Source organism: Falco rusticolus, chromosome 6, assembly GCF_015220075.1.
Source record: "Falco rusticolus isolate bFalRus1 chromosome 6, bFalRus1.pri, whole genome shotgun sequence".
Classification (NCBI taxonomy): Eukaryota; Metazoa; Chordata; class Aves; order Falconiformes; family Falconidae; genus Falco; species Falco rusticolus.
This window is the reverse complement of record NC_051192.1, coordinates 24,749,085-24,767,233: the sequence shown is the minus strand read 5'-3', so window position 1 is coordinate 24,767,233 and position 18,149 is coordinate 24,749,085. Positions and strand designations below refer to the sequence as shown.

The following is an 18,149-nucleotide window of genomic DNA, read 5'->3' as shown; positions in this document are numbered from 1 at the left end:
CAGCACTGCCAAGTCCATCACTAAATAATGTCCCTAAGCACTGCATCTACGCATTTTTTAAATACCAGGGATGGTGATTCCACCACTTCCCTGGGCAGCCTGTTCCAATGCTTAACCACCCTTTCAGTGAAGAAATTTTTCTTAATATCCGATCTAAACCTCCCCTAGATCCTCTTCTAATGCCAAGGGTAGAAGGAAGTACAATGCAAAGAGGAGATGCAAAGCAAAGAACTCACCATGACAGACACGTTTGAAGTGGAGACACCTGTGAAAATGTTCTCCCTTAGCTCAGGTGATTAGTCCAGATGTCCACAACAGCTTCTGCACCATTGCTTCAGTCCCATGTGTGTGCAGGAGGGAAGGACTCCTGCTTCTGCGGGAGTGCTGGGGGGTGTCCTCCACTGACCTGTCCTGGGGGGCTGCAATACAAGGAATGAAACTTGACGGGTGCACAAGCAGAGCCAAGGTCTACTGAAGCCTGGCCATTCTCTTCCCTTATGAGCCATGTTTTAGCCTGTGCTTTGGGAACTTGGTGAAATTCAATGGAGATATATAAGCAGCAAGAAACAATCTGCAAAAGTGAAGAACAGTTTTGAGTTGCTTCCTTATAAAAAGGACAGTGAGACAATACCACACTGACACCAGGGTAACTAAAAGCAGAATGTGGCTCGCTGGGTATTTCTGAGCATGGACAGTCATCCACACTTCAGTGAACTATAAAAAGAATGTACCTTTCATACTAGTGTTAATCAAGAAGTTATTTGTGGTAATTTCACTATTATGCTGCTTCTAATGTTTCTGCTGTGTTTTAAACGTCATTATCTTCGAAAGTCCCCTGCATATGTTCGTTCTTTTTCTAGACATTAGCTATTTCATTAGTGTCATCCTGTTTTACTGTCATAAAAGATATGCAGTCTAACAGCTCTTCTTTCATTTCATAACGAATGGCACAATTAAGACTTAATTAGACACATATGAATAAGGAAATGGCATGCCACCCAGGGCCTTAAATGTGATATCATTCAGTTGCTCAAGTGCAGCATCCTGAGAACAACAACAACGACTACAACAAAAATCCCATAAACTTATTTCAAACTGGATCTTGTCAGACTGGTGTGATTGCCTACTGACAATTAATTGTTTTCTAGTCATGATTCTTAAAAGATAATGTACTTTTTTTTCCCCTTTCCTGAGCAAAAATTCTGACAGGTGCATAGAAATGACATGTCTCTGTGCATTGGATTCATAGAGATATTATATGCAAATATGTAAGGCCTAAGCAAAGATCCTATGGTGCTATCTATGATTTCTCAAGCTATTACATATGCTTACAGAAAATAAAAGTCTTCATATGAAGATGTGGGGTTGTTTTCCCTCTTCAGGAGTGTGATGGTGCTAAATAGGGAAGAAGATTAGCTGATGGATGGTGTGTCTTGGTGTTCTCTCTGTATCTGTTTGGAAATGGGAAAATTATTGCTGGCTTTCTGGCTCACCATCACAGGTCACTTCAGTGCCTTCTGATACCTTAGCCCCAGGGACAGGACAGTGTCCAGGATTCCTCCACCCAGCTTGTTCTGGCTGAAGGTAGCCTGAGTATCCACCAGTGGCTACAACAGCTGTAAGCTGCAGGAGCGGGTGGCTATGGAAAAATGCAGATGTGTCCAGGTCTGTGGGCAGTGGTGGTCAGAACAGTAACCTCCGATCCCTTGAGGATTTAGCGGATGTTCAGCCTCTCCACAAATGAACCAGCTAACTATAAGGAGGAGTTGGATGTACTAGGTGGCATCTAACTGATTACACCTTACTCTGACATGAACGAGGTTCATGATTGTGTGGTGAGAATGTGGTGGTTTGGATTAGGTGAGAAAATCATCTGCTTCACGATTTGCTATATAACTGAACAAGACAAACAGGTTGCAGATTCTGGTCGAGTTGGCCAGTCAAGCACAGCAGTCTAGTCAACAGCTCTTCAGAAAATTTATATGCTATTAATACTTCCTCATTTCATTTGGCAGTTCAGGGAATATACCCTGAATTTGCAGAGTGTTCCTAAAAAAGCATTCTGTATGAGGCACTGACACGCCTTTTCTGTAAGTTTGAAAGTCCTGAAGTTTTAGTTGGTGGTAGCAGTCTCTTGTAGTCACCCAGAGAATGATGTTCCTGAGTGTGTCTTCACATTTCAAGTGTCTGACATTCCTTGATTCCCAAGTAGCCGATGCAATGTCATTGCTCCCAAGTGCTTGAGGCTGAAGGACAAGATTTGGCATCTTGTTTGCAAAGCCACTGATAAATTTCGGGATTCTTCTGAACTAAAGACTGAAATGATTGTAAATCAACTACTTTTTTTTTTTTTACTTCTTGTTTTTTCGTTCTTTGTAGTTTAGTGCAGATGTGACTCTGACTTCTTTCCCTGAGTGAAAAGGCTTTCGTATTCTTTGCTATGCACATAGACAAACAGTGCTTCAACAGGACAGTGCTAAGAGGCACGGTACCTCAGGCTTGTCAGAAAACTTGTGCAACTAGACAAGTGTCTCTTGATAGCTTTTAAATGAAGCTCACATAATCTTTTGAAAATAAGAATTATCTCAGACCAGTATTGCTGGGAGGATTTTCACTTGCAACTGACCAAAAATGCCTCAACATGCCGATAGTTTATTTAGCATATTTATTTCCTCACAAGTGCATTTTCTTGGGTGTGATGGGGATCTGTGCTTGCCCTTAGTTAATCACTTATATGCAATGGCCTTCTGGACCACTTTCTGATGCTCTGTGGAGTCTGGAAAACAGTCATTGAATTGGGTGACCTGCTGTCAGGCTTCAACATCAGTCACCACCAGCACATGAAGGAGCCAACATTGGCCCTATGAATAAACAGGGACCCACAAGACTGTAACGGGGATGGGGGAGAAAAGCTTTCCATAGGCAGGGGATGGTTGTGCAAGAAGGACATAATATGCTGATCCTTTCTTTGCTCATGACGAGCTTTGCCATCTCTGCAATGAAACTAGTCAAGATTAAAAAAGGAAGGTTTCCATTTCCACAGCTCCGGAGACAGCTATCAGTGGACAGCCCTCACACCTCCTTGCTCTTGCTGGCCCCTGTCCTGACGATGTCTGTCTCCTGGGCAGCAGTTTCAGGTCAGGAGGCAGAGCCCCTTCTCCCTTTTCTTCCTGCCCTCTGAGCACTGCCTGCCCCAATATCCCTTCCTGAGACTGTCCTGCTCCCCAGGCACCCAGCCTCCCAGTCATCCCTGACTCCTTTCCCTCTTTATTCCTTACATTCAGAATATCAACTAATTTTCTGGCATTGCCTTGACATTTATGGCCTGTCCCTCCTTTTCCAGCCCTTTTGTTAGAAGGCTTTATCCAAGCCATCGTTCTTCAAAGACAACAAGAAAACGTGAAAAAGGGGTTCGGTTCTCAGCTCACAGAGGCATAAATGAGGAGAAAGAGCACTGAAGGCAACCAGCTTCACAGCTTCAAACTGCTCGTTTTCCCTGGTTCACGCTGCTGTCTCCACAGATCCAGCAAGATGGCATAGGAAATGGATATTCATTTGCTGTGTTCTGTTTCTAAACTGTTCAGGTAAGACTCTTCCTTCTGCTGAATGAAACACACTTTCTCCTGTAGTCAGGGCAGGCGTTGAAATATTTGGATGTGTTTTCAAGAATAATCGGGACTATATAACAACACAAGCCATCTGAAATTCTTAGAGTTATTTCTGAGATATGTGGCCAAGGCCAAATCCTGCTTGTTTTAGCCATAACAGCCCCTTTGAGGGGGCTGAGCAGACAGGCAACGGCACCGCTTGGGTAAGAAAAGTAACCAAGTTTGCTTGACAGCCAAATTGTCAGTTAGGGTAAGTGCTGATTTCAGCCTGGTAACAAAACTCATTTATTACCCGAGAAGAGGCCCATGCCTTCTTCAAGCCCTGCTTCTGAACCACAGATGAAAAAGTTAGTGACTTTCTAATTTCGCTTTGTAATGTGCTGTTTATTATTGAAAAAAATAAGTACTTAATGACCAGACATCTTCCTTACAGGCGTGCAGCAACACATTTATTAATGCCAGAAATGTTTATATCCCAATTATGCCTCAGAGGTATAATCTGAAACTCTTATAAAGTTTTTATTCTTTTTTCCTTCCCCCCCCCCTTTTTCCTCTTTCCCCCTTTTTTTTTTATTATTTTTTTCCTTTCCCTTTCCCCTCTTCTTATATCCTCCTCCCCCCCCGCCCTGTTTTTCACTGTTCGGAAGAACACATTCTCTCGCAGGAGAGTGTTTAACTCCCAAGACGCGGCAAAACGCCCCCCCTGGCCCGCTCTGCCCCCCCGCCGGTCCCCGCCGGTGCCGGCGCAGGCCCAGGGGAGGGAGACCCCCAGTGAGGATGGCGAGCGGCTGGTCCGTGCCGCCGTTTCCATCGCCGCCCAGGGACGCAGGTGCGGGACACGCCGAGGGCCCTTCCCAGCCCCCCCCTCCCCCCGCCCCTCGGTGGGGCGCTGCGCGGGAGCGCTGCTGCCCCCTCCTGGGGGCTGCGGGAGGCAGGCGCCCCGCCCCGTCCCGCCCGCGCTCCTGCCCGCCCGGCCGGGGCTGCCCGGGGTGTCGCGGTGCGGGGCCACCCCGTCCCCTGCCACGGGCCAGCGAGGCTCTATGGCCGCCGGCTGGGCCGAGGGTCGCTTAGGGGAGGCCAGCGGCCCTTCTCCCCGTCTCAGGGCTGAGGCCGCCGGCTCGGTGCAGGCAGCGCCGCGGCCCCAAAGCTTCCCGGCGCCCAGCTGCACCCCGGCTACGGAACTGAGCACGGGGGGCCACCGTCCAGCCCTGGGGCCACCCCAGCCACGTGCGTCCCGCTAAGCAGCTTCAGGTTCCCGAACGCGGTGACTCAAAGCAGCAGCGCCTGGCGGGGCGATGAGAGCCTGGGCAGCACGGTGCCGGGATGCTCCGGCACCCAAACGAGGGCCCTCACCCCAATCGGTTTGCAGCTACAGGCAATCTGGTACATTTTCGGCCACACTCTGTCTTGTCTTTGTCATGTCTGTGTCATGGTTTTCATTTGGTTTCCTTCATTGTTTTGAAAGCCATTTCTTCCGAGCTGTGGTGTTCAGCCCACTCAGAGAAGCCAGACGGTCTCTGTCAGGTGCTCTTTGCCTGCCTGATGCACCTTTATCATCACCTTTACTGATGTGTTGTCACCTGACTGCACAAATCCATCCTGGACATTTCCACCCTGTGACATTTACTGCACGGCTGGCTGGCACAAGCTCAGGCCAGGTGGGCCAGGTGACAGGGAGCCGGCGGAGCTGGGCACGGCTGCGTGCACAGGGAAACAGTTCAAGCAGCACTGAACTCCCAGCAGCTGCCACAACCATCAGGCCACTGCCAGCCAGCGCTGCCTCCTGTCACCGGTGCCAAGTGTGCAGAACCGAACCAGCCGCATGCAACGGATGGTGAGCCATCCTGCTCGGCTCTGTTCTTCCCAAAGGCACCACGGTCTGGAGTTGCAGGGCTCTGCTCTGCCTCTCGGATGTGTGTCTGGCCAGAGCACCAACAAACCCAGACTCGGTCAAAATCCCACCGGAATGGCTGGGAAGGGCTTTATCCAGGTGGGACAGGCATGGACAGGCACGGACGGGGTCAAGGTCCTGCCAGACAGAGGAGTTACCAGGCAGCCTGGCACTACAGCCCCGGGAGCGGGGTTACCCGCTGCTGCGCTCGCTCCTGCTCTGGGCAGAGTTTTCCTTTGGTGACCGCAGTTCTGTTCGGAGGCAGCCACGGGAAAGTTGGGGGCCAGGTACCAGCAAAGGTGTCCGGCTTGAGACAAAACATGGGAAACACTTTGCCTGCAGAAATACGCGGCTTGTTCCTCCCTCATCCACTCGGCCTCCGGTTTGAGGATTTTTTCCTAATAGTTGCTGTATTTTCAGTACATTTGAAAGTCACTTCCCACACGGCCGATACTTTCAAATCCCCTTTTCAGATTAAAAGAATGTTACCTGGCTGAAATGCACGGCACAGAAACCGCGCTCCCGGTCCGGGCACCCCTCGGGCGGTCCGGGCACCCCCCGGGCGGTCAGCCCCTGCCCGCCCCGGGACCGGCAGACCCCACCGCCGCGCCCCGGAAAGACGCCCCGCCCCATCCCCGCCTCTCGCCCCGCCCCTCCCAACCGCAGCCAATGAGCGGCGGCGTCCCGCGGCGGAGGCGGGTCGTTTGCCGGCGCTGCGCTTCCGGTTCCTCGGCGCGGCCGCCATGGCGCCGCAGCCGTGCCTGCTGCTGCCCCTGCTGCTGGCCCTGGCTCTCGCCCTCGGCCCCGCCGCCGGGAAGGCGCGCCGGCCCCTGGCGCTGGAGGCGCTGGGTGAGGCGGAGGAGCTGGCGGAGGAGCTGGCGGAGGAGCTGTGGGGCGCCGGGCTGCCCGGCGACCTGCCCGAGCTGGAGCCCGAGTGCCGCCGCCTTCTCGCCGCCTTCGCGGAGGGCAGCGCGGCGCTGACGGGCTGCCTGGGCCGCCGCGCCCGCCCGGTGCGGCTCTGCCAGGCCTGCCACCGCCACTACCGCCGCCTCCTCGCACAGTACGGCAGCATCGCCCGCGCCGTCGGGGTGCGTCCGCGGGGCCGGCCGGGGGGCGAGCGGGCGAGGGGGGCTGCCCGGGGCGGGGACCAGCGTGCGGCCCTTCCCGCACCTCTGCCGGGTTGGGGGGGCCCGGGCTGTTGCCTTGAGGCTTCCAGTCACGGCAGTGCGGTGCGGAGCGCGGCTGGGCCCCACGCACGTGGACGTGGGGTCCGGGGCTGCTTCGCCCTTGCCGGCGGCCCCCGCAGCCGGTGTCTGCCCGGCCCTGCGCCCCGGCCCTGCGCCGGGTGGGGGGCGCCGTGCGCTGGGCCGGGCCTGGGCGCGGCTGTCGGGGTGGCCTGCCCCGCCGAGGCAGTGAGCGGGGTACCCGTGTCTCGGGTAGGGCATCTCCAGCCCGCAGGGGTCCGTTCCCGCACCGGAAGCCCCACCGGGTGCGTGAGGCAGTTGAGGAGAGGCTGGGAGCATGTGGGGAGCGCCGCTGTCAGCGATACCTTCTGCAGCCCGGCGTGGTGACATGGTCTGTGCAGCCAGCTCCTGGCGTGGTTAGGGGCAAGCAGCTTCACCTGCAGAAAGAAGCCTTGCTTCTCTGTGCGAGTGGAAAAACTTGAGCTGTTCTTGCTGATGTAGCAATGGCTCAAGCCGTGCGCTGGCTCACAGGTTGTTGTGTAGTGCTAACCAGGAACGTTGCCAGAGCTTAGGTGCCTGTTGCTTCTTGGAAAATTGGTGGTCTCTGAAGCTGTGGCGAGTGATGCACATCATCTGTGGGGAACCATGCCACAGTGTTCTTGGCTCCAGAGCTGGTGGGAGTGTGTGGCAGCAAGCTAGAAGTCCTGAGCACTGGCTGGAGTCTGTGGACCCCACCAGTGGGAAACTTTGACTGAAGCTGGATCTTGTGTTTACATTCTCCAGACTCTTGATCAACTCTCACTCTCTCTCTCTTTTTTTTTTTTTTTTTTTAATTTCTTAGTGTTGGAGGTGATTCACAACTAGTTTTGCATGTTTTTGGCCAGTTTACCCATTTGTAAAAGTTGGTCTCTGGGATGATGTGAGGATGACAGTGCATCAGACCAAAGGACCTTTGTCTGTTCAGTGGTGATGGCTAGAAGTGGGTGTCCTGGTAAGAGTACAAGCAAAGAGTGAGTTTATAACAATGTGGATTGTGCTTCCAATCTTGGGATTTCTGAATCTTTATTTAGAATTGCAATTGACAAGAAAAAAAATCTGTTGCTCTTTAAACCCAGGTAAACTTCTGGTGCCACAGTGTCCTGCTGCAAACTGTTTCACAGCTTAGTTACCTGTTGTGTGAAGAAGTATCACTTTCTGCTTTTGGTGTGTTGTCTGCCTGTTTCCCTTCACCACCCCAGTGCCTGTATTAGAAAAGGACATGGATGTTAATTTGATAATTGTCCTTTCTAGGGCAAATATCTAGCCAGTGGTCTCTTGTTCTAGTTTGCAAACCTGTAATCTGTTTTATTTGTTTCTCATACGGAAGCTGTTTCATACCAGTGACTAGGTAGTGTGAAAGTGAGAAACTCGGTATGTAATTCTCTTGGTATTTTCAGCATGATGTCTTGGCTAGGATTAGGTTGCTAAATGTATCCCAGTACTTACAATATGTATGAAGTCATTGCAGCTGCTGTGCTTGTGTACTGGCAGCCTGGGAGGACTGGTCCACTATGTGGTCTGGAAGACACATCTGTACTAAAGAGCATTTGCGTCTCCTTCTATGTGTGGATTAACTAACCAAATAAATAAAGTAGGTGACCTCTTGCAACCTCAATCCATGATCACAAGTAATCAGATACCTGATGTTTTTATCTTCGCATTCCTACAATAATTACAGTGCAACATGAAAGAAGCAGCCAAGTTAAGTTTTGGGTATCTTTTGAAATATGAAGTTCTTGGCAGTAGACTGATTAATAAATTAGGCAAACATTTAAGGAATGATATAGGTCGACTTGGTTCAGTTTTGGATTTGAAGTGCTTTTTCCCACTCATAAGTCTAGCTAGCGAGGAAGTTTCACAGTTAGAGGCCTTAATGAAGCAACTAGAGAGTTTCCTGCATAAATAACTTTTTTGCATATCCGTTTGTAATTTAGCAGAAGTGAAAGTGGGTGAATGTAGGAGTTACCAGATGTGGCGATACTCAACTTCTGCCGTTGAGTCTCCAAGGGAAACTTCTTGTTTAAAAATAAACCTGTTTTAACAAAGAGAGATGGAAACTGGATCTCTTATAAAGCTCTGTAAGGAACATATTTCTTGTTAAAGAGATTATTTTCTCTTATGTCCCACGTCACTTATCAAAGAGGCTTTTGGCAGCTTTTACAATTTCAAGAGTGCTTAAGTCAATTTAGCAGCCAGAAACCAGGAGCTGGAGCACAGGAGTCAGCTGACTGAGGTCATGGTTTCATATCAGGGATTTGAGGGACAAAATAAAGCTTTGAAGGAGAAAAACATTGTTCTGAATTCCGATAGGGGTTCTTGCTGTTTATTTTGTAACTGCTTCTATAGTTACTCTTTTTTTTTTCTTTCTTTTTTTTTTATGAGCTTGGTTCAGAGAATACATTGTTGCAAGAGTTGCGCCAGTGCCTGCTTTGAGGATGGGGTGTGTCGTACGGCTCTCTAAGACAGATGAGCTTGGTACCCGTGTCTGGGGAGGATGAGAGCCCGGCCTGGTCATAGGCTTGGGGGAGCAGCCATGGGTGCTGCTTCACAGAGGACTGCGTTCCTGATATTGCTGCATCAGGGGGAAGTTTGCTGCTGATGCAGTGTATTGGTACGGTGTGTTTGGAGGTTGTTTTCTGTTGTTTGGGTTTGCTTTGTTTTGAGGCCAGTCTGTTGGTTCAGCTCCTTCAAATATTCCTTCAGTCTATCAAGAACAATCGTGTCTTCTCTCTGACTGCAAACGCCTTGAGCTGGCTTCTGGGGCAGTGGCCCAGAAATAGATGAATTTGAGCTACTTGGCAGAGGAAGCCCTATTTCTGTGCTTGCTGCTTCCCCCCCCCACCTTTCAGTTGCATATTTTTGATTGACTTCCATGCAGTCCTAGTAGATTTTCAAAGACTATGAGTTGTGTTGCTCATAGTATGAATTGGAGGATCAAAAGAGTTTTCTTGTTCCATCAGTTCTGCTCTGTCTGTTCTAGAAATATTGATGTGATGCATTGTGATTGCTTAGCTGTGCTTGCCTAAAAAACTTTTCAAAATTTTCCCTTTGTATTTTTAACACTTGTTGTTTCCTTTTCCTTGTAGAATTCTTCTGAGAGCCACAATTGTGCCAAAAGCATCTTGACCTCAGACAGGCTGCAGATAGTTGTGACCCTTTCGGAGTTCTTTAATGAAACCTGGGATGCAGCCAACTGTGCAAGTATGTGACTTGTTCTGTAGCTTTCATGCCACTGTTATGATTTAGCCCTTAAAAACTGCACAGATAGGAATTGTATGTATTTGTTTAAATACAGTGAGTAGATAACACAAAAATTGTTGGAGCTGCTCTAATGAAGGGCACGAGCTTTTTATTCTGTAAGGGATACTGCCAAAATCTGAGGGCATTAGTCTGTCAGAAAACTTAGCTGTTATATAATTATTCTTTTAGACTATTCTCGCAAAAGCTAGTCTTGCTAGTTTGTGATCTACAGGCCTTGCTGGAGATTCTCCTTAGCTTCAGTGTGGTTTCTTCTGTTTTTCTCAGTTTTCCCGTTTTTTAAGAGACTTATATAAAAATTTTTTTCCTTGTTTGTTAGTAAAGTCAGTAACTCTGGAATGGCTGCACATTGAACAGTATCTGCCTCCATAGCCATGCTTTTGATTTCATTTTATGCATGGCGGGTGTCCGGGTCTATCCCTGTATCTCGCTGTCCCCATGCTGATGATACTGTGCCATGCCTACAGCTAAACTATGGCTTTTTGTCATTCCCTTGGTGTGGGGAGTGGGACCCTACACTAACAGGTACACTAGAAAACAGTGGGAGTAGCACTATGGAGTTGAGTGTAAAGTGTTAAAGTTTACTGCAGTGTCCCTTGAGAGCCCAGAAGTGTTTGCTTTCATTCCTGCATCTGGGCTGTGAAAGGCAGTACAGGAGCAGCTCTGTGGTCTGTGCTGTCCTGCCGTGCTTAGCCTCTGCCCAGTGTCCAGCTGGATGCTTGCCCTCGTTACTGATGGCACTTCCTCCTTTCAGGAGAATTTTCTAGGATATTGGCTTGCTCACACGGTGCTGTCACTGAATGTCTAAATTCCCAAACCACTGTTGTTTTCAAGGCTCTGTGTGATTAGAGCACCTAAAGTGGGGTGAGATGGGTGGAAGCAGTAACATGGTAGGGTTGAGCCTTTGCCTAGGAGGAAAGCCCCAGAGCTCCCCTCAAAGCTGGTGAAATGGTCAGCTCTTTTCTTAGACATTAATAACCTACGCTCTGATTTCTGCTATTGTGTTCACGGTCTGTCTCTACTGGATGCTCTCTGTTTCATCTCTACTGCTGGTGCTTCTGTTTTCACAAAATGGCTGTTACTTTTGCTGGGCAAAGCCAGATTGGTGGGCTAGAAAATTAATGTCTTGTTTTATCTTTAAGTCCAAAGATAATTCAGACCCCCTCTTCAGAAAGCTCTTGATGATAGTCTTCATCTTTCACTTAATCAAGGCCAATTAATTCTGAAATATGTTCTCGATGAAGAGTTAGGTCAGCAGGTCTGAGACATCAGTGGCAGGCAGATAAGGAAACCGCAGTGTTGACTAGACCTGTCTTTTATAGTCGAGAGCTCTTTTTGCAGGAGTGGAGTATCTGGGGCTTATCAGCTATGGAAATGTTAGAAATTAGAATATCCTGATGTTTTTCTTTCTCTTTGACAGATTGTTTAAAGAACAACAGTGAGGGATTATCAGATTCTACTGTAGAATTCCTGGATTTATTCAATAAATCTCTGACATGTTTTGAACATAACCTTCAGGTATTTATGCTGTGTATGTAAAAGAAGCACTAAATCCTCTAATGGCTAGCAAAATCTTATTTATGCTGAATAAACTGAAGTTATAGATTAGGCAAATAAACTGCTGGTGAGTTTCTGAATTTTAGGCAGAGAAAGCAATGATCTGTAAAATGCAGATGTTTACAGATTGAGAACCTAACAATTGTAACTGATAGTCACCTTGACTTCATTTTGTATGTAATTGCAGTGCTACTTCACATCAGAATTTCTGAATTCACAATAGTTGATAATTATATAGTAAGGAATGGCATGTCTGCATGCTGTAAGTCTCTTTTTCTATCTCTTTGTAGAATTATCTTCTGACTTAACAATTCAATCTTTAAATAACCTTTTGATAATATAGTCTAGTTCAGAAAGACCAGCTATCTTAAATCATTGTAACAATTATTTTGACTAGTAAAATTATGGGTAGTTAAAGTTTGTCCATATTGCAAAGGCAATATAACTTAGTGAAATACATGTGGTAATTGTCCTAAAAAAACCCCACCTTAAATAGCCAAAGAAACTGCAATGTTCCATTTCAGTCAGAAACTGGCCAAATTTCAGGATTGTTCAATAGTAAAAACTGTAAATGGTGGCTGTGGGACAATCTCTTGAGAAAACTGCTTTTTTTATTATTAATGATCTTTAGGAAATGTGCCTTTATAGGCCTTGGTCAGGAGCAGTGTGAACTGGCCCGCGGATCACTTAAAGTGTCTGAACTAGTACTTAATCCAGTGGTCGGTGGGTACCTGGTACAACCATTACTGGACTGCAATACCTATAGAGATTGTAGGATTGTGGTATTGTTTTCAAGTGTGTCCTATTGCGTTCAGGTGTGGTGAAGGCCGCAAATGGAAAGAATTTCTGACTATGGCACAGTCTGTATCCGTCAATATAGTTCAGCAGCAGCAACCTAACAGTTGTTAGGTATGGACAAACAAAAAACAAACAAAATACTATTAAGAAAAACTGATATCTCTGGCTTCAGATAACATTGGATTACTAGTAATTCTTCCCACCCCCACCCTCTTTTCTGGGAACTGGTACTTGAAAATGTTTAAATAAAACTGCTAGTTCAAAGACAGTTTGAGATGCAGAACCTGCAAGAAAAGGATTCTGTCCCTAGTCATGAGTATGAGTTGTCTGTCTGGGCCTTTACTCAGTGTAGGATGCTAGAAATCTGGATTTTGGTTCAAACTTGGCTCTATTTTTTTTAAGGTGTTTTTTTTTTTTTTTTAATGATGCCATAAAACAACATTCATACAGAGCTTTATAACCCTAGGGACAAACAATCTATCTGTCACCAAACAACTACACAGAAGTATGTAAAAACTGCAACGAAACCTACAAAATGTTGAATGACCTGTATAACAACTTGCAAAGGATGAACAGGCAAGGTGGTGAGTCTGGGCACTCCGCACACTTGTGTATCGACGTGGAAGAGGCCGTAAGTATTTATAACATTCAAACAGGGAGTCCTTGTCATGGAGGTCTTTACTAATACTGAGCCACTTGTGCTTGTCTTGTGAGGGATTGCCTTTTCCCTTTCAGTGGGGGACAGCATGGGCAGCAGTGCCTTTGGTAAGCTGATGTCCCATGGAGGGGAGGCTACCTTGGTGGGGCTGTCTTGCTAGGTCCTGTCCTCAGTCAGTGCAGCAGCAGCATGGCTGAAGCTCCTGATCACCCAAGTGCATTCCAGTTTGAGTAGCTGCACTTCCATTTCTTGTTCCTGCAAAGGGGATGGATTTAAAAATAATCTCTTAATCTTCTGGCTTTTAATGTGAAGCTTTACTGCTATTGTTCTAGCCAGTGTGATAATTGATTCCTTCTGTTTATAGGGGTCCTCAGCGCTAGTGACATGTGTTTGGAAAAAGCTTTGCTGTATTGTGGGGTTTTAAGTGGTTGGGCAAAAGGAGTGCTGTCGAAAGTATGGGATTAGCCCTGTCCCCACAGGCTGTCAGTGAGTTCTCTGGGAAATGGGCATGTGGCAATGTCTACAGTGTATCTGAGCACAGTCTGGTTTTGACGCTTGTAAAAGTTTCGATGTGGACATCTTGGCTCCATTAAAATTGTCTGTCTCTACATTTCTAGGGGTTTGCTTGCTTTTGGGGGGAGATCTGTTAAAGTATTGTTTTCTGAGGTCATTATATGAACACTTGAATGTCTTGAGGCCTGAGTGTTTGCTATGCTGCACAGCAAAATACATGTGCTTGCTTTCATGGCTATGTTTTTCTTTTAGATGAACATCACACGTAAGCTTTGGAGGCAGGACTTTCAACTGTTCTGTTCCCTGCAGTGATACGGTCCCAGTGATTGCAGTTTCATCCTTTATTCTCTTCCTACCTATTGTTTTTTACCTTAGTAGCTTCCTTCACTCAAGCAGAAGAAACGGATTCTCATTTTGCGTAAGTGGTGGTGCTGGCTGTTGGAGTTGGGTGGTGCCAGGGACTTGCTTTGGCTCTTGTGGGAGAGGGGGCCCAGCCAGATCTGTCTGCAGCTGTGCTGACAGCACTAATAGCAACTAATAGTCTGCTGCTGTCCCCTGAAGGAGGGTAGTAAAGAGCGTTCAGCCGTATCTTTCATTGAAGTTTCTGGACGTGAACAGAAAGCTGTTTGCAAGTCTGTGTCGGATAAATAGAGGGAGTAGAGTTTTGTGGAATTCTTTGTGTTTAATTTTCATATAATTTTTCCTTTTCCAGCCAAGCGCATCCAGTCAAATGCCAGTCTTGTGAACATCCAAGAAAAATACAGCTGAGCTGCAAAACAAAACCTGAGAACTGCTGCTGGTATACAGTGGGTACAATTGTGTTGGAATGAGGCCGGGACAAAAGAGGAGTTAATTATGGTTTAGTGTAATGATACAGAGCAACACAAGTTAAACAAAATGCTGTCTGACTTCTAAGCGAGATTATTAACAAACATGACAAGGCAGGGCTGTTGGACACTGTATGGACTCTGGTTTTGAAAAATCTGTGGTTTTTTTCAGTCTCAGGCTGAAGCTGGTGTTTTTCTGGTTCTAAGCTTTTGTACTTCTCATCAATAGCATAGCTATACTTTCCTTGCATGGTATTTTTCCATAATTACTGTATTTGTTTCACAGAAACCTGAAATTCTGGATCTTTTTGAGGTGATTTTCATAGACAAAACTTGAAATAATATTTGATGTTCCTGCTTGAAACACTGTGTTTAATTCCACATAATATTCAGTCTTGCCATACTTGGGGTGAACAGGAAACATTTAAAAAAGAAACCCGTATTTCCTATACCACTCTAAAGTCATGTTGCTGGTATCTATTTTAAAAAAAAGACATGAAAGCTGTGGTAGTATATAATGCCCAAATATAAAGAGAAAGTGGTAATATATAATGTCCAAAGCCAGCAACAAAAGCAACAGAACTGCCCGTGCTAGACTTGAATAGTAATCATTGACGACTACAGTATTGGGTTATCTCTGAAACATATGGCGTATTTAGTCCTTTGCACACTTTAACCACTAAAATAATTGCTTTTCAAATGTTACATTTTCAGAGGCTTATTTTAGATGTCTGCTTAGTTAACTGAATGCTTCATTGTTGTGTTATATCCTTTCCTTTTTAATTATAAAGGGTTTTTTTTGTTTGGGTTTTTTTTGGTTGCTCTTTTTGTAGAGAAGTGAGGTGAAGTCAATTCACTGGAGATGCTGAATTTCCTGGTCTAAAGCTTACTGTGGCTTAACACAGAAGTGTTTACAGGAACTTTGTAGGGAAAAAAGTTACCATTTCTAGATAATGTGTTTTAGTGGTAAATGAACCAGAGGGTTCTCTGACTTAAAAACTGTCCTGAAGGACAATGAAGATACTGTGTTGGGAACTGATGGCTTTCAAGAAATAGTTTACAAAAATTAGGCCTGTGAAATAGATGAATGTAAACAAATGCAAGCTTGTAGGATTCCAGAGCTGATGGAGAAATTATTGCGATAATGTGGGGGTGGACAGTGCTAGTGATAGGCTGTGGGCACAATTCAACAGCTGCAGCAATACTGACGGTTTAGATTTGGGAGGGTGGTAGGGTTGGAATGATTTGTAGCTGTACTTGAGGTTAATGAATGCCAGAGTCTTTGCTCCCATTTTTAAATGTGTTTTCTAACCCTGAGATAAAAATGAGTGGCCATTACAGCTAAAAAATTAATTTTCTCTTGGAATCTGTGTGTCTCATGTCTGTCAAAACCCCGTGAAATAGTCTTATGTATTTGACTTGCTTTGGAGCCTAGAATGTTAATTTTTTTTCCTTTGCACTAAGGCTCAAATAAATATTTAACAGTGTAACAAAAGTCCTAAGCTCTTAAAGTCATCTGTTTTCTTGGTTTTCTTGTTACTGTGGTTTTTTGAGTTAGGACATACTATTGGTTATAAAGCAAGTGGACAGTATGTTTAATACCAAGTAAAATACTGTGTTAGCAATTGGTCCTACCCAAGTGGTTGCCTTTTTATACTTTATCAGTAAGTGTTTATCTCCCTCTGTAAACATGTCCACAGTCACATTTGTTCTAGGTAGTTTACAACAATGCCATAAAACTCTGTTTCTCTTGCTTATTACATAAATTTACCTTCTTGCGGCTGGGAGAGGCATGCTGCCTTTAAAAAGGAAAAAAAAAGATTACTTTTTATATCTATTATTCTTAAACTTCAACTTTCTGGGACTTATTCAGCTGCCCACTGTAATAGCATTACATTGATTTGGGACATCATATGATTGAGAGCTGTTCAAAGGAATCTTTCATTCGTGCAGATAAAGCCAGTTTGTATGTGCAGCATTTCAGAATGACAGCTTTTATACTGTAAGCAGTGGCTTTTTGAGCACATTCATGTTAAGTAGGTCTGAAAGTCATTACTTTTGGATATGGTGGTTAAGCACTTTAAAAAAAAAAAATTTAAAAAATCAGCTTTTCTTATTTTCCTGGCTGCTAAGCCAAACGGAAATACTCATGTGACTTTTGGTGGGGTTTTTTTTTAATGTTAAAGCAGCAGTCAAGTTTACATTTGAGATTTTTAATATTATATCTACTATTTTCTCATTTTTCTTTGTGTCCTGCCCCCCCCCCCAACTTTGTACTACTAACTTTCTTTACACAGTGTTATATTTTTGGTAGGATATTTCGTATATAAATTGATTGAATTCTCTTTATACTCTATTTCCTAGAGAAATGTGGAAGCACAGAGACTGTGTTGAAGGAGAACTAGAATTCTTTTTGCTGCTAGTCTTTCATCTTGGTTTATTTTTTGCCTTTTTGGTATTATATGTACTAAATAGGATGAACTTTGAAATACTAGTTGTTTGTACCTTTTTTGTGCAAATAAAGATTTCTTACTGCAGGGTAGCACTTTGATTTGTATTTATACTTACCCTCTAAATACAGAAAGTCAGCTCTAATAAAGATTGTCAATAAACAATGAACAGTGTGGTTACTTAATTGCTTCATTTATAGTAGTTTAACACTTCTGCTGTTCCGGGTTTCTGTTCAGAAGCACCTGCTTATTATTCCCCATTATGCTATTTGCAGGAAAACAGCATCAGAAAGTTGTTTTCAAAGCAGTGCTGCACTGAATTACAGAACAAATATACTGCAACTGCTAGGAAAGGGTGGAGTTTCAGCTTAGTCAAAGCCTGCTGAAGTATATGGAAAGGCTCCTGTTACTTGCAACGGAGTTTCTTGGGTGGGTGTGTGTGAGTAAGGCTAGTGGGGATAGCTTGCTGTCTTTTGGGGGAAGCTTTTGGTTGCCTGCACTGGCTACTCTTTCAGCTTCAGCAGGCACAGTGTTGGATTGCTGTTGACTTGGAAGATTTCTTTAAAAATGGTCGCACAGTGCCTCACCATGGAGAGAGCCTGGTGCCTTGCCTGATGGTAGCAGCCTCGTGTGCTAGTGGCAGGATGTGGATGTCTCGAAGGCAAATGTAAATCTCAGTGCATCGTTTGCAAGGGACTTCCAGGAAGGCTGGGAAAGTTGTAATGCCAGTGTATGAGGTGTGGCTTCAGCTGGAGAACTAGGAACGGTTCTGGTTACCTGTATGCTTGGGAGAGGGACTTGAAAAGGAGTAAGCACGGGAGAAGAGGGGGATTTACTCAATGAGTGGAGCAGAGGCTCAGGCAGTAATTGAGGGTAGAAATGGGGGTCTGTAAGCACACTCGGAGCAAAGTGTTTTGGAGGGAGAGGCTGCTAAATTTCACAGGTGGTTGAAAGGTCCTGAGAAAAGAGGGTAGAAATGGGGTCTTGCTTGCAGCTGAGCTGGAAGAGGGAGGCTCTGGCTCCTTGGTGAAGGTGAGGTTGCGGGGTGGTAGCAGGGAAGCGGAACAACTGAGCCCAGGTCCCCCGCTGGTCTGTGGCAGGACACACGCGTGGGCTGCCTGTGGGCAGGTGGGCAATGGCAGCCAGTAATGGGATGGCAACAGGGACTTGCTTCCAGTTTACTGAAAAGCAACCACTTTCTTCTGGGAGGGTGCCTGGATTGTGTGGTGCTGTTGAAGTGGATGGCGTTGAAGTAATCCTCGTTCAAAGGCTCTTCACAAAGCTCCTGTTCTGCTTCAGTGAGGACTCCTGCTTAGCACTAAATGGGGGACTTTTTTTTTTTTTTTTTTTTTTTCCCCCAGCCCCA

At 45.8% G+C, this 18,149-nt stretch overlaps 1 protein-coding gene across 1 annotated transcript; it reads left to right on the top strand.

The window, feature by feature from the left end:
- Positions 1-6,216: 6,216 nt before the first annotated feature.
- Positions 6,217-16,952, top strand: OSTM1 (osteoclastogenesis associated transmembrane protein 1). Its single transcript, XM_037392347.1, is given in 8 exon segments — positions 6,217-6,587; positions 9,809-9,923; positions 11,401-11,498; positions 12,802-12,966; positions 13,759-13,782; positions 13,784-13,892; positions 13,895-13,924; positions 14,219-16,952. Coding segments are annotated over 8 exon segments (942 nt in total). The 5' UTR covers positions 6,217-6,242; the 3' UTR covers positions 14,275-16,952.
- The last annotated feature ends 1,197 nt before the right edge of the window (positions 16,953-18,149 follow it).